Source organism: Chinchilla lanigera, unplaced genomic scaffold, assembly GCF_000276665.1.
Source record: "Chinchilla lanigera isolate Chin_1 unplaced genomic scaffold, ChiLan1.0 scaffold00060, whole genome shotgun sequence".
Classification (NCBI taxonomy): Eukaryota; Metazoa; Chordata; class Mammalia; order Rodentia; family Chinchillidae; genus Chinchilla; species Chinchilla lanigera.
The window spans coordinates 14,082,314-14,098,302 of record NW_004955461.1 but is presented as its reverse complement, the minus strand read 5'-3'; the positions used below and the strand labels follow the sequence as shown (position 1 = coordinate 14,098,302).

Genomic DNA, 15,989 nt, shown 5'->3' with positions numbered 1-15,989 from the left:
GCGCTGGGGGCCCACCCTCTGGGAGCCAGCAGGCAGGAAGCTAGCCAGCCGGAAGACTGGCGCTCCCCACCCGAGGCTCCCTGTGCGCCGGAAGCCCTCCTTCCGGGGAACGACGAGGCCGGGAGTGAGCCGCCGGTCCAAAGACCCAAAAAACCGGCGCTCCCCGCCCGAGGCTCCCTGTGCGCTGGGGGCCCACCCTCCAGGAGCCACCAGGCAGGAAGCTTATAGAACATTCTTGATTTGAGTTTGCTGGAAAGTTGCTTCATGATCGTGAGGTCATACATTTCGGCAAAGTGAGGGAGCAGCTAAATCCATTTTGTGTGCATCATGTATATCTTCGGAGGCACGTGATGTTGATTTGTGCCATTATTGGTGCTGATTGCTTTGATTGTTGGTTAAAGTGGAGTCTGCTAGGGTTTTCTACCTCAGATTTCCTATTTTCTTTTTGTAATTAATAAATAGTTTGAGAGAAACTACTTCAAGACTATGTAAATCTCTTGTTTCCCATCAGATATTTACACTTTGTCCTGGCATTCATTGAAGAATTTTCAAGTCACCTCCCTCTCTCATGGAAATCATAATTCTCCCTGTTTTCTTTCCTTTATAGTGGGTTACAATCAATTGCTACTATCCTTTTACCTTGTAGTTCATTGTCCAGATTTGATCGGTGGAAGCCCTTTGCTGGCTCCTGTGCTTTTTTTTAAAGACAGGGCCTCGGTAAGTAGTTCAGGCTGGCCTTGAACTCACTATCTGAGCCTAGCTCCCTATGTAGCCCAGGCTGGCCTCAAACTCCCAGTGATCCTCCTGCTTCCGCCTCCCAAGTGCTAGGGTTACAGACGTGTGCCACCACACCCAGGTTTCATGTGCACTTTTGACATGTTCCCTATCATTTAAAAACACTTTCTTACTTTGTAACTCAGACATTTTCCAAAGCTTTTTTTTTTTTTTTTTTGTACCAGGAATCAAAGTCAGGCCTTGCACTGTGAACCAGGTGCTGTGCTGCTGAGCTACATCCCTAGTCCATGGTTCAGGCATTTTAAGATCATTTTGTACCTTCCCTGTCCCAGCTCTGGAATCTGACATTTCTTTAAGGAGTCCTAGTTCCTTTTGTTGGAGAATGGTAATAAGAAACCAAGACCTGGATAATAAATGTGCTCATTGCTACTGGGATTTATTGCTTCTGGACCGTTTGTCAAGTTCATATGGTTAACTACAGTTTAGATTGGTTTTTCCAGTTCTAACTCTAAACACCAAGGTTCTTTCTAGTATTCGTCTCTCTGTTTCACATTTGCATCTCCTTTCTCTGTTAGTGAGGAATCTGATACCTGTGGGTTGGGTATTTTGTCCCAGCAAGAAAGTAAATAAGCAGTAACCAACATCAGTGTAGAAACAAACCTCCCAATACAGCTAGAATTCAAGGATGGTCTGTGATACCGTTTGTATTTGTTGATAAATAGGCAAGGTACTGCAGTCAGAGGTTACTTGGTTTTATCCTTCGATTCTCTCTGTCAGTGTGATTGTATTATTTACTTGAAATGTCATGTGTTACTATTTGTAATTCATTAGCAGTTCATTCATCTTTATTGTTTTTTAGTCTGTAAAACATTGTCATGGTTCCAAAAGTCAAAACTATGAAAAACGTATTCCCACAGACATGTCACTACCTCTTGTTCTTCCACTTCACTAGGTAATTAATCATGTTTGCTCCTCATTTAACAAACCATATAGATGTTCTTATTTTGCTTTCTTATACAAAAGGTAGGCAGTAGTATATGTACTTTTTTGTTTTTTTCTGGTGCTGGAGGTTGAGTTTAGGGCCTTGCACATCTTGGTGAATACCACTGAGCTACACATCCAATCCTATATTTTCTGAGTTGTTTGCTCATCTATTTTGATCTTTTTTTTTTCCTGTTTGAGTTTTAGTTGTTTTTTCCCTCAATTTTTAGGGTTTTTTCTTTCAGTGCTGGGGATTGAACATAGGACCTCACACATGCTAGGCTATAGGATGTGTCTACGACTGAGATACATCTCCTGACATCTTTATCTGTTAGGGATATTAGCACTTCATGATATATGTTGTAAATATTTTCTCTCAGATTATTGTTTATGTGTAGGTGACTTTATAGTGTTTTTTAGGTGTATTATTTTGTGTTTGAAATATACATGTATATTTTAAAAATTGCATTTGGATTTGAGTCTTGGGAGCCTTTTGTTATATATAACCAGCTTTGAAAGGAATTTATGTTTCTTGAACTTATGTTAGGTTTTCTGTTCATACTTAGGCCTCAGATCCATTTGGAGTTTTTTTTTTGTGTTTGTGTGAGCTGTGGGTCTGATTTTACCTTTTTCCAAATGGCTGTCCAAGTATTCTAGTACTACAATTAAGAAGTGCATTTTAGCCCTGTCACTTCAGGTGCTGTTGTTTTTCTTTTTGTGGTACCAGGATTGAAAGCAGGAGTCGATGAGCTGCATCTTCAGTTCTTTTAAATTTTGAGATAGGCCCTCAGTAAGTTGCCCATGCTTGGCTCAAACTTGTGATCCTCCTGCCTTATCCTCCAGAATAGCCAGGATTGCGAAGGTGTGCTACCATACCCTGCACTGCTTTTGCTTTTCATTGGATAGCAGACATGAGTGACTAGTCAAGCTTGTTATCTGTAGTTGAAATTAGCATTTGCCTTAGCTAAGCCCTTTTGTTCTTTTTTCTTTAGCGTTTTGTCTTTTACTTTCTGGATGCATTCATCTCTGCTTTATTTCCTCTTTTTCTTGCTTTGCTTTATCTGTGTGTCTTGAGTTTCTTGTTTTGTGGCTTGTGTATAACTTTGCACAGAATAGGAATTTATAACTATTTTGCAAATGGTTAAAAGATTTTTGAGTTGATACCTGAGAATCATTGTGATGGTGTTTCTCAGCCTTTCCAGAGCTGATCCAATCTGGGTTCCAGCCTGCCCATGGCATTGACTTTCCTGCCTACAGTCCAGACGACGGGGGTCTTCATGACTCTTTGTTTCACTGGATCACAAGAATGACAAAACTATAGATATCAGGAAAGATCAAGTCTACTGTGTGCTAGCAGTTTTAGAGCTTGTTATTCTTTTTATTGAGTGAAATTCAATCAGTCTGGCCCATTAAGCTCTCCTGAGAGTTGTACTCTGGTTACCTTCCCATGGATTGTATTGTTCTTGGTTGCTTCATATGGAATGTTTCCTGTGGCCATGTTGTTGGAGTGAAGTTACTTCCTCAGTGAGCCCTTGGGACTAGTGATGCCTTCTTCTCTATGAGGAGGAAGAGCAGCTGGGGACTTCCCCTCCTGTGCTTTGGTCTTGTGCTGAAGGGATGTGAAGAATAAACACCCATCTCATTCTGACCCTCACCGTGTCTGCTCCTTCCTTTAAGTGAGGTAAATCAAGACTCTGTGACATTTATTAAACATTAAATTGTGCCAGAAACAAATGTATTAAAAGCATGAAAATCACAGAAAAGCACCACACATAGCAGAGTGGTGAAGAGCACAGGCCCAAGGTCGAATCCTTGGAGTTACCAGCTTTCTCACCTTGGGAACTGGTGAGAATACCTGGCTCCCCAGGTCCTGCCCCTGACCTGCAAAAGTAGGGCTTACTGAGAGTGTCAGGCTGCCATTCTGTCGTGACAATGTAATTGCCCTGTGTAAGTCCTTTGGGTCCTGTGTGTACCCAAAGCTTGTGTCAGGAGCCTTCCTGGTTTGAATCTGTTCTTTAAAAAGCTCATACTTTAGATATTTTTTCAAGCTTGCCCTTTCTTATTATTATTTATAGTTCTTCTCTGTCATTTCTTGCTGTGATTTTCACAAAATCCGTAGGAAACAAAATCCCAAGCCACCTGCCTCTTCACAGTTTTCTGTGATAGTTCTTTCTTATCTTACTAGAAGAGGATTTTGCATATGCATTTTCTTTCCTCCTCGTTTTGTAGTCTCGCTGATTCCCATCCATCTTTCCACTTATCTAATGAATAGATATCCATACTACTGGCTTGTTCCAAAAAGCATTTGAGGCAGCTTACGGAATTAGAGAGTAAAAGCATGCAAGTGAGAAAATTGGACTAAGACAGGAATTGCAGGCAATAAATGAGCTTGCAGAGTGCTGAGGGCGGTGTGAGATGTACACTGCGGTCATATGCAGTTGTAAAGGCAGGCACCGGCTCGCCCTGAGCCTCCCAGCAGACACAAGGGACATGGGATTTGTGAGGGATGCTACAGTCTATAAGATAAACAAGTAGCTTAGGAGAAGCCTGGCTTTTCCTGCTACTGAGGCTTAGGTGAATATTTTTTAGTGTTCTTTGAACTCAAAGAATATTTCATCATTTTTTTCCTGCTAGAGTTCTTTGTGTGCTTGGTTATATTCTGAAAATGGAAACGAAACCTCTTCCCCAGGAGGGTTTGATGGCTGGAGAATTAGGAGTTTCTGCTTATTGACAGGAGTTGGTTAGAAATGGAAAATGACAGCCATGGAAAGGACATTGGTATTTATAGATTACTTTTTTAGTGCTATAGAGCTCAGAAAATGTTTCATACATATATAGTCTCTCTCCTTTGAGAATGCAGTGTGGGGCCCTTGATAACATGAAGAGTTTTAAACCAAGAGAGACTGAGTGCCGAGTTCACCTGTGTACCAAGACAGCTAAGCTGTTTATTGTAAACATGCTATTGTTGTGTAGTGCATTTCATTTTCTTTCATAAAAAATTCTTCTAGGAGGGAAACTTCTGTGTTAATTAACATTTAATACAATGCTTTGTTGGTAAGACTATTAGAGGGGGTATATAATCTATAAAGCTTTTAAACACCATTTCATTATTTAAACTTCAGTAGGATATATTTAAGTTTTATCTAATTCACACTCCTTTTAAATCAACAAAGAAACAGCACAGAAAAAGCAAAAGATTATTTCTTTTCTTCCTCTTGGTTTACAGGTGCCCTCACCACCAATGGCATAAACCCTGATACCAGCACTGAAATTGGACGCGCTAAGAACTGTCTTAGCCCTGAAGATATAATTGACAAATATAAAGAGGCCATTTCTTATTACAGCAAGGTGATTTTATTGCTTTGTAAATTTTTTACATAATTGTGTTGTTTCAATCACAAGTTCCTATTTTACCTTATATAATACTGCAGTATGTCTTAGTTGTTTTGGTAAGTAATCATAGATTATTCTCTATTGTATGCATAAGTTTCTTTATCAGGTTCAAAACAGTGTATATTTAATATATAACCTTGGAAAAGGGAGGAAACATTTTTGCATCTATTTTTAGATCTTTTATCAATGTACAAAATGGTGAGCATACTGTACATTTACTGTGTGGTGAACTACATTTTTCATTTGGCATATAATGTGTTTTTTCTGTGTTACTAAATTTTCCATACCATGATTTTCAATGGCATATATAGTGCAGTGTTCCATTTTAGGACGCAAAGTTCTTTTTGCTTTGAAATTTTTTTTCTGGTGCTGGGGATTGAACCCATCACCTTGTGCATGCTAGGCACATGCATAGCCACTGAATTATATCCCCAGCCCTTAAAAAAAAAATCACAATTCCAAATTTTTACTAAAATACTGAAAAAACAAAACAAAACAAACAAAAAACTCAAACTGAGCTGGGCATGGTGGCGCACGCCTGTAATCCCAGCACTCAGGAGGCTGAGGCCAGGGGATTGTTGCCAGTTTGAGGCCAGCCTGGGCTACAAAGTGAGTTCAAGACCAGCCTGAACTGCATAGTGAGACTCTGTCTCAAAAAGACCAAACCAAATGAAGCAAAACATTCAAACTGGTAGAAGGCTGGTTTCAAGTAACAAAAAAGACCCCAACCTTTCTTCCCCTGAGTGATGATTACTGATAGTTTGGTATATCCCTTGGATGACTTTTTAAGCCTCTGAAATACACAGATGTTTTATTTACGTATATTCGTTTGCAGCTTGCTTTGTGCAGTGGGCATAGATGACAGGTGTCTCCCACCTCCAGTGTGCTTGGCTCTTCCAAGTACTGTGGTGAGGTTTGCACTGTGTGTGTCATAGTTCATTTGTGAGGGACTGTCACAGACAACACTCAGAGACACTGCTTTCATCACATTCACAGCTGGCCATGATTTATTTCATCATTTTCTTACCTGAAGACACTTAGAATTTCTCACTTTTCTGCTGTTAGAAAATTGCTTTGAGGAACATTCTTGTGTATACATTCTTCTGTTCTTGTGGGAGCATCCCTTTAAAACAATGCTTCGATAAGTAGCCTTGTAGGTAAATCTTTTGGGACTGGTTTTTTTTTTTTTTTAAGGCAAAAGTTCCTAGAAGTAGACTTGGGCTAAAAAATATATATTTTTTTTAGGATTACATATTTCTGTATTGTCTTCCAAAAAAGGTTGCTAACAATTCACTCTCCCACAGACAAATGCTTGCTATTATTTTTTAATTTTTAATTTTTTTGTCTTTTTGAGACAGGGTCTCCCTGTGCAGTTCAGGCTGGCCTTCAGGTCATGGTGTAGCCCAGGCTGGTCTCGAACTCTCAATGATCCTTCTGCCTCAGCCTCCTGAGTGCTGGGATTGTTATTATTCCTTAAAATATTTGCCAGTCTGATGGGCAGAGGTAATTTTTTGATGTATTTCTTCACTGTGATAAAGTACCAAATATTTTGTGCCTGTTAGCCATCTGTATTATCCATTTGTATCCTTTGTATGTGTGTAAATTTTTTTTTTATTGTTTTGCAAGAGCTTTTCATATGTGAGAAATATTAATTCTTGCTTTTTATTTCTAGACGTTGGAAATATTTTTTCTTTTTTCTTTTTTGTGTGTGGTGCTGGGGATGGAGCCCAGTGCCTTTCACATATTAGACAAGTACTCTTTCACTGAGCTACACTCCTAGCCTACAAATCATTTCTTTCTATTTGCCTTTTGATCTTCTTTATAAGATTTTTCTTTTTGGCCTGTGATGAAAATAAATTTTTAATGTGATGATTCCTTTCCTTGTGGTTTTTATACTTGGTATGCTTAAAATTTCTTAACAGGTTGGGCATGGCAGTACATGCTTATAACCCAGAGTTCTAGAAAGCTGAGGATGGAAGATTGGCAAGTTTGAGCCCAACCTACCAATGTAGTAGTTTAGTGAGACCTTGTCTCAAAATAACAAACATATACAAAGCGTTAAGGATATGCTATAGCTTATTGTGAAGTGTTGGATTCAGTTTTTAGTACAGCAAACAAACAGTCATCCCAAAACAAAACAGAAAAAACTTAGCAATAGAATAAAACTTTTCCTCAGTTGTTTAATCTCTTAAATGGGGGCTAAATAGTATTCACAATCAGAAAAGTAGTTAGGATAAGCTCGGACAGCAGGTACAGATTATATCTGTATTGTCCATTATTAGAACTTTAAAAGAGTTATATCATTATATTTTGTCTGCAGTAGGATATAAAAGTATAACTTATTTTCCCCAGTGATTCTGTAATCATGCCACTGCATTTTATGAATTCATGTGTTTTCCTTCTCAGTCACTCTGTCTCTCTTTCTGTTTGTATGTCTTTCTGTCTGTCTCTTTCCCAGTCTGTTTCTATGTGTCTGTTGTGTTACTGTGAATTGAACCCAGAACTTCTGTACTGAGCTACACCGCCAGCCGCTCTTCCCTTTAGATTTTTAAATTTTGAGACAGAATCTCACTAAATTGCTCAGGCTGGACCTGAATAGTCTTCCAGATTGCTAGGTTCATAGACATACTCTACCACATTTGGCTTTGCTAATCTATCTTTCATTAACTCCAGCACTGTGATATTTTAACTACTGCAGTTTATTTCATATGTAAGAGTATGAGTCCTTTTTCTCTTCTTGCAGTACTGGGGAATTGAATCCAGCGTCCCGAGTATGATAGACAGGGACTCTTCCATTGAGCTATCCTCCAGCCCACCTTTAAGATTTTTTCCCCTCCCATTCCTGATTTTTTTTTTTCTTTGCTAATGTGATGAATTGATTATTCCTAAGAATTCTAAAGGGTACAGTCAGATAGCACTTGCAATGAGTTTTCAGTTATTTTGGGCCGAACATCCACTTTTTAAATGTTGTTTTCCTCTCTAGAATATGTCAGTGTCTCTATATCTAGACATCTAAATATCTTATTTTTGGTACCTTCATACAGTATTGTAGTTTTCTTTGTGTGAAACATGAATATTGCTTTGTAGTTTATTCCTAGTTATTATATGTTTTTATTTTGTGAGTGTGATATTTTGCCATTATATTTTCTACCTATTTAAAGCTAATATAGATAGGTAGATTGATTTTTTAATGTTTATTTTCTAACTAGCTATGTAAAAATTACATTAAGCACCTCTCCTTTTAAAGACAGGGTCTTACTATGTAGTCAAGGTTGATTTAGAACTTAATATGTAGCGCAGCTTGACCTTGAACTTGGAATTGTGCTGCCTCAGTCTCCCAAATGCTGGGATTATGGATGTCTACCAGCACCTCTGACACATTAACCTCTTTTTTTAGTCTTTTCTGTTTTTTTTTTTTTTTAAATAGACTTCCAAGAGTTATCAAAAATGGTAGTAACAGGCAGATGGAGAGATGTGGTGTATATATGTATGTTTAGTACTGTAATGGCTACCTTTGGCCTAGAGAAACAGGGTAATGTTCTTGAAAAACCAAATTGGCCATATGCAGAGACCACCTCTTCTGCTATTGTGATTAAGCCTGTGATGGAAAGACATCACCTCACCAGCCAAGGCTGAGCCTCAGTGGCTGCCTGCAGCATGGTGGTAATAAGCATTTGAGACATCTCCCTGGAAAAGACTGGTCTGCAGCAGACCAGCTGAGGAGCCCAAGGGCACCTGTCCTGGGGGCACTGGAGAAGACCAAGGAGTCAGACAGACTTGGGAGAGTTTTCCTTGTTGGGTAGCTGTTTCCTGGTTGTCTGACTTCAGTTAGATTCTCTGACCTCTGCGAGCTACAGTTTTCTCCTCTCTCAAAATGGAGAAATTAAGGACTGTTGCCTGGAATGTTTAATCAGGCTAAATGATTTTATGTATATAAAATGCCTAGCACAGTGACAGGCTCATTAGTATTGCTCAATAAAACACTGGTTATTGTCCTCTGTTCCTTAGTTCAGTATTCTACAAGGCATCTGGGGGAAAAGCCAGTTCCTCATATGTATGTGTTGTAAGCAGAAAAAGAAAATTAATGTCTTGTCTTTCTCTGGCTGTATTTTTATGTTTTGCTTCATTTAGCTCTTTCTCCTTTTCTTTCTTCTTTCACCCCCTCCACCAAAAGAGCCTGAGACTTTGCCATGCTACCCAGACTCCTAGGCTAAGATTACCTTGAAGATTGGTCTGTCACTTGATGTGACAGTGATAGAAAGGAAACATGTACACTTAGGAAGGTTGAGTGTATTTGATTTGTACACACATACACACACACACAATGCTGACCCCTATTCTGTGAGTGAAAGGCCACCACTGTTTGGTTTTCATTCACAGAGACTGATGGCAAAACCTCTTCACCAGCCTTTTGCCTGGCTTCTTGAGTGATCTGTTATTGAATTTCCAATTTTTTTTTATCTCAGGAGATTCTCTTTTGTTAGAAGAGACAAGATAGAGACCCAGACATTTTGCTCAGATAATGGGTTTGTATGTTTTGAGTTGGAAGCAACCTTAGAGAATTTGTGGCCTTATGTCTCTGTGTAGGCCTAAGGAGAGCCAGTGCACCAACTTCACAGTATAACAGAAACTTCTTTGCTCTCCTTTGTGATAGAGGTATCAAAAGGTATGTTCTTCTTTTATATCCAACAGTATAAGAATGCTGGAGTGATTGAGTTGGAAGCATGTGTCAAAGCTGTACGTGTCCTGGCAATTCAGAAGCGGAGCATGGAAGCTTCAGAATTTCTTCAGAATGCAGTGTACATTAATCTTCGACAGGTGAGTGTACTCCTGCCTCTGCAGACACCCAGATTCTTGGGACTTTATCACTCCTAATTGAGCTGGTTTTGCTGTGCTAGGATATAGAATGGCATTGATAAAAACTGTGGAGTTGTAGCCTGGTAGCCTAGTCAAAGTGGTTATTTGTATGTCTTACTTCTTTACTTTATGGGTATTTTACTTTCAAACCTCAGAATGTTCTGTCGAATTGAATTTTTTTGATTGGAGAAAGAAGTTTGCCTCCTACCGGCTTTGCAGCCTTGAGCATGCTTCATGGCTCTTGCCTTAACTTTGTCACTTGAAGAATGTTTGTCATTTGAAACCTGGTCTGGATTGTTAGATTTATTAAACAGGAAGTTGTGGGAGTTCTTTGTATAGCTCCTTTTATACAGTGGGCACCCCACAAATAATCTACGTCTGAATAGGTTTTAATAAAACAAAATCATTATTTAGTTTTATATAGATAATGCAAAATCTCCAAAGTGATGGTCTTAGGAAAATTTTAGATATTTAGCTTCTCTGACTTGGATCTTTACAAGGAAATTCAAGGGGAGCAAAGGCTCCAAAATGCCGCAGTTTGCTAAGGGCAGAGCCCTCCATGAACATATATAGGTCACTAGGTGACTGAGCAGACATTTAGCAGGCAGGGTTCTGCGTTAAGAGGCAGGCAGCTCTTGCCCTCCCTGAGCCGACAGTCTTGTGAGAAAAGCAGTGCACTGGACACTGCATAAGTGAAAGAGGTTGCATGAATAGGTGCCAAGGGAGCAACTGGTAAAAGCGTCTAGCTTCATGTGGTGGGTGCATACAGAGTTAGGGCCAGAGAACATGAAGCTGGTGTTGAGGGTAAATAGGAGTTTACCAGGCAGATGGCTCTATAGAAGAGATAGTCTAAACAGGAAGTTCTCACTGGCAGGTTAAACTATGCAGTGTTGGGAGAACAGGGAGGGAAGAGAGAGGGCCCCTTGAGGTCCACAGCCTAGCAGGAGGACTTTCCTGTCAGGTGGAGAATTGGAGGTTTGCTCTAAGAGCAGTTGGATTTTGGTTCTGTCTTTTTTTTTTGAAATAGGGTCTCACTATGTAGTTCAAGCTGACCTCAAACTCAGGGTGATCCTCCTGTCTTGGCCTCCTGAGTACTGGAATTACAGGTGTGCACCATTTTTGGTGTGCAGTTGGATTTAAAAGAAAGGTCTTCAAAGCAGGAAAGGAAGGGTCAAGTTTATATGGAAGAAGCGCAGAGATGCAGAGGTCTGGTTTGGGGACACTGGAGTGTAGGAGAACATGATGGTAGAAGAGCAACCAGGCTGGACACATAGGAAAGAGTAATGCTAACAGAGAGAAATTGGGGAATAACCCCAATTTCTGCTCAGTGCATCAGATGAATGAGTGTCAGGCTAGGTTCTGAAGGTGCTGGAAAAGACAGAGGAGAGGGCAGCTTTGGATAAAGGACAAGACTGAGCTGTTTGGATTTGGGGCTCGGGTGAGACAGAAGGCAGAGCAGGGAGGGGAGAGACTTTAAAATCACTTTCTACTTGGACTTGAAAAAGCACGATTGACAAGATGCTCCTGCCTCCATCATCCAGATTAACAGGGGAATGGCTTGCCATATTGAACTTAGAGCTTTTTATTTTTTTTCAGTAGAAAGAAAGTAAGTAGAAGCAAAATAACAGAGTTGACCCAATGATGTGTTGTTATCATCTTAGAGTTGTTAAGTATTCTTCCTGTCCATATTTTGATACTTTGTATATTTAGAGTCAAGGTCTATAAAAATAATTATTTTAGAATAATCACCAAGCATATGGACACAGACCACTGGGGTTTGAATTCTGGCTTCATTGACTTGGCCAAGATACTCGACTCTTTGTGCTGTGGGTCCCTCACTGATCAGTGCATTCCTGCCACTCCTTGCCCTTACCTCAGGTGACATCCTGGGTTAGGTATAGGAGTGAGGCTACCAAGGGTGGGTGAGATGGCAACTGTGAGCTCAACACCAAAGGCAGAGACAGAAGCAGAAAAAAGCCAACAAACCAAGAAAAATAAACAAATGAGCACAAGTCCCCAAATTGTTTCAGGCCATTTAGTGTAAGGGGAACAGTACCGTGTGAACTCAAAGCTGTTGATTGTTTCAGAACCAGTGGTGCACTGTGTCATCAGGAAAGGGTCAGGGGAGGTCACTGTCTTTTAGTTTGCATTTAAGCTTCCAATAAAGATGGAGTGGAGAAGCAAAGACCTTGCATTTCAGAGTGGAAGTTTCAGTTACCTGGGAAAAGCTGCCCAAGGTAGCCATCCATCCCCAGTGAGGAAGGGCAAAGGCCAGCTCGCTGTCTGGACTTCACTGAGCGTTTGACTCCATTTTCAGGTGCCCTACTTGGAGTTAAGCACTGTAGTCAGGCACGGGTTTACAGGGATGACGAGGGCATGATCCTGGCCCCGAAACAGATGGTCACGATGCCCTGAGCTGAGCACACACAGGCCTGGTGAGGTGTGTGCTCACAGGGGTGTGGTGTGGTGTAATACTCCACTTTCCAGGGCCGTGCCGTCTCGGGAGAAGAGACCCTTTATCCGGGGCCAAGAAGCCCCTGTGCAGGTATGACTGGATGCAAATACATAGCTGGATGTGAGCACCAGGAGCCAGAAACAGTTCAGGGGATGGAGTGATTTTATTTGTGAAGCGCAGTGAGGGGAGAGACGCTTCAAAGGCTGAGATCCTGGTACAGGCTGTGCTTGACAGTGGAGAATGCTGGGCCTCTTTGGTAGCGGAAGACGGTCCTGGGAGGCTTTGAGCCAGAGGAGGAGCAGCACATAGCTTTGGGCTCAAACTTCACCTTTACCACTTGTTAGCTGCATGACCTTGAGCCAAATCACTCAGTGATGCCAACACTTTATCTTTCCATTTGTGAAATGACAGTGTAACAAGCTCATGCAGTGATCAGAAAGATTAGCTTACGTGAGAGGCGCTGTCCTGTGCCTTTTCCCTGCCTGGCCTCTGAGAGGACTCTGCAGTGGGTATGTGTTGTTACCAGGTGGGAGGGCTCCAAGAGACATCTTTTGTGACAGAGTAGAGGGTGGATTATGCTTTTAAAGCAGACCCTTGGGAGGCCTGATGCAATACAACTGTAGACGGTTGGCTGGGAGCCTGCGGGGACGAGTGGGCTGAGGGAGCAGGCTGCAGCAAGGGAGGCTGGCCTCTTCAGACCTGTGTGCTTGCAATGACTGCCATTGTCTTTGAAAATTAATGCTGAAAATTTGGGGTTGCTGTGAAGCTGTTTCCACAGGTGGGCATAGAAATACACATATTTAACAAAATACAGTGTTTCTCCTTAAATCGGGTGGGCATTTGTTGCCTTGTGGAAGAGCCTCTCTGGTGTTGCTTGATCTCCTGCTGAACACTAGAGGACAGCAGAGGCTCACGGAAGGGCCGCCATTGCTCCCTGCTGCCAGGCACAGCGCCAGTGTGGTTGTTTGGCCTTTTGAGTTCTCCCCAACATGATGCTTTGCTTTAGTTGACTAATCTTGATGTTTGTCTGCCAGATGAGCAGGCAGCAAAATAATGAGTTCTGGTGGGATTTTATAATCACAATAAAAAGAAGGGCCTGTAGGTTTTCTAAAATAGAACAAGCCTTTGGTTCTTGATCCAGTGTGTTCCATTGTAGAACTGATGAGTTGTATCTATTCCTGGGGAATGATTTTGGCAAATGTGGAAATTTTGAAAAGAACTGAGATATTATTGCAGGTTCTTTGTGCCTTAAGAATCCCTGCACAAACACAAAAGTGATAAATAATGCATTTAGATTTAGTAGTATTGGAAAGGGTTTCTTTACAGAATTCACTGCAGAAATTCTTCCTCTTTGTGTGTGGGGACAGGGATTGACCTGTCCTTTCTTTAGTTGTTTAAGTAAGTGGTTTATGAAGATTGTCTAGCACTGACAAATCGCAGCAAATATTTCATTTAATAAATGACTGCATACAAATCTGCGTGTTGACCAGGAGGGTTTTGCAGGCAAATGGTGAGGCAGAGGTAAGAGAGAAGGGGCTTGGACTTCAGGCTCCCAGATTTAGGTTTAAATCAGCATCTCCTCACTGTGTGATCTGGAATAGTTATGTAACTTCCCTACCTTCCTTCAAATTTGTCTAATGGGAATGATAATACTGACTTCTCTCTAGACCAGTATGCACAGTGGCATGCACAGCGCTGGGTATCCTACTGGGCAGTGGAGACCAGTCAGGAAATGTGTCTGCCTCACTGGTGTGTACCAAAGGAAAAAAGGCAGCTCACATCATTTGAGGACCTGTTAACAGATAACTTGACAAGGTTGTGAATTGGGTCACTTTCTTTAGTCCTTATGATTCTGTGTTCCTTGTTCAGTTCTCTGTGTTTTCAGAGGAAAAACCTTGGGTTGAAAAAAGGTAGCATAGCTTGTCCAAAGTCAGATGATAGGTTGGCAGTGAAGGGTCTTCTGTGAGTGAGATTATCTCCTTTTTCCTTCACTTGTCTGGTCCAGAGAGGGCTGGGTGCTGCTGTCTGCCTTCCTGTTCTAATCTATTCAGTGGGCAGCAGAACACAGTCGTGTCTGAGCTTGACTACAAGGGGAGATAGCTAGTGAATAGATAAACATGGAAGTAAATCATTCCCAAGTGGGAAAGAACATGCCCTGCCCCACAGACTTAGGGTATTCTCTGATCAGGGCTGCTCTAGTGGTATTAATCCCAGGAAAATAAACTCTGTTACCACATGAAAATGACAATACCAAAGCCTCTCTCTTTGTTGTCACATAAATGGAAATTCGGATTGTACTTATTACTAAAAGAACGACTGGGTGGTTACAGGCATTTAGCACAGATATTGGACTTAAGTATTATGCCAGCTTTGTTAAGTACTTTATTGTACACAATTTTACTGCAGAAGAAATTGAGGGTGAGACCCAGGATTATTTAATAAAATCCACCTTTGATATTTGTACTGGTTCACTGTGATTCTAAAATCCAAGCTCTGTGTACTGCATCAAGTAGCTTCCTCTAAACAACCCAAGTGATTGAACTTAATTTTCTTTTTTAGTAGAAAATGGCAAATGACAGTAAGAGAAAGTGAAAGTGAGGAATAGTTTGAAAAGTTAGAAAAAAACCCCACGACCTTCCCAGAGTGGGAACATACTCTGGCCTCCTGCAGACCTAAAGTTTAGGAATGATTCTAAACCATTTATGTACATTTTGTTTTATGATATTATTGAATGAGACCTGGAACTTCTTTGTCCCTGGTTAATTTTCTCTTCAAAGCCATTCAAATTTTATGTAGGCTACTCTCTTATACATAAGAATAGCCTCTTTACAATTTTTGATGCAGTTCTTTAATGAAGCTGTTGCTAAGGAAACCCTGCAAGAGCCTAGTAGATATGCACATAGTGATTGTAACCTCAGAACTTTATGTCAATTTAAGCTCAGAATCAGAGAGTTGAGAGAATTGGGTAAGGCTCTGTAAGATCGAGAGGTTAGTGTCAGATTGTAGCTTAGGCAAGGCTGTAACAGTTCAGCCCTGTCCTGTAGCAAGAGTAGCTTCCGGAGATTGCAAGGGGCGGGGTAAAGATTTGTGGTTGTCACAAAGAAATGGTTGGATGGGGATAGGAGAAAATCAGGTTCCTTACTGGAAAAAGGAAAATGGAGAGGGAACTGGGAGGTTTCTGGTTGAACAAGAGTCTGGGGTATGGCATGTTACCTTGTGTTTAGGAGGAGAAACGAATCTCTTTTGCATAGGAGGTCAAAGCTACAGAAAAATGAGCAAACCGGATAGGCTTATGATGCCTGGCTGCCCTTTGGATGGAGTCCTACCTGCAAAGCTGTGGCAATATTTTACTCAGTCCTTAAACTGCAGTTTTATATCTCCACTTGGAGCCTAGTAAAGTGATGAAAGAAGAAGACTGGTGTTGGGAAAAGCAAGAGAATAGAGAATGGGCCATATACCCATGCTGAGGGTGGTTGTGTGTTTAACAAAAGGGAGTTCTTGCAAAGGCTGCTTAATGATGAGAGTGCTGCTTTTGAATCTCCCCACCTTGGAGCGTACCAGCAACTGA

The 15,989-nt window shown here is 41.0% G+C and overlaps 1 protein-coding gene across 5 annotated transcripts in view; it reads left to right on the top strand.

The window, feature by feature from the left end:
• Trappc9 (trafficking protein particle complex 9) overlaps positions 1-15,989 on the top strand; it is a 632,072-nt gene that overhangs the window by 31,857 nt on the left and 584,226 nt on the right. For all 5 annotated transcript variants that reach the window (XM_013521334.1, XM_013521333.1, XM_013521332.1 and 2 more), the window contains 2 exons: positions 4,943-5,064; positions 9,802-9,927. In XM_013521334.1, coding sequence (XP_013376788.1) covers positions 4,943-5,064; positions 9,802-9,927 — 248 coding nt within the window. The remainder of the gene's footprint in view (positions 1-4,942; positions 5,065-9,801; positions 9,928-15,989) is intronic.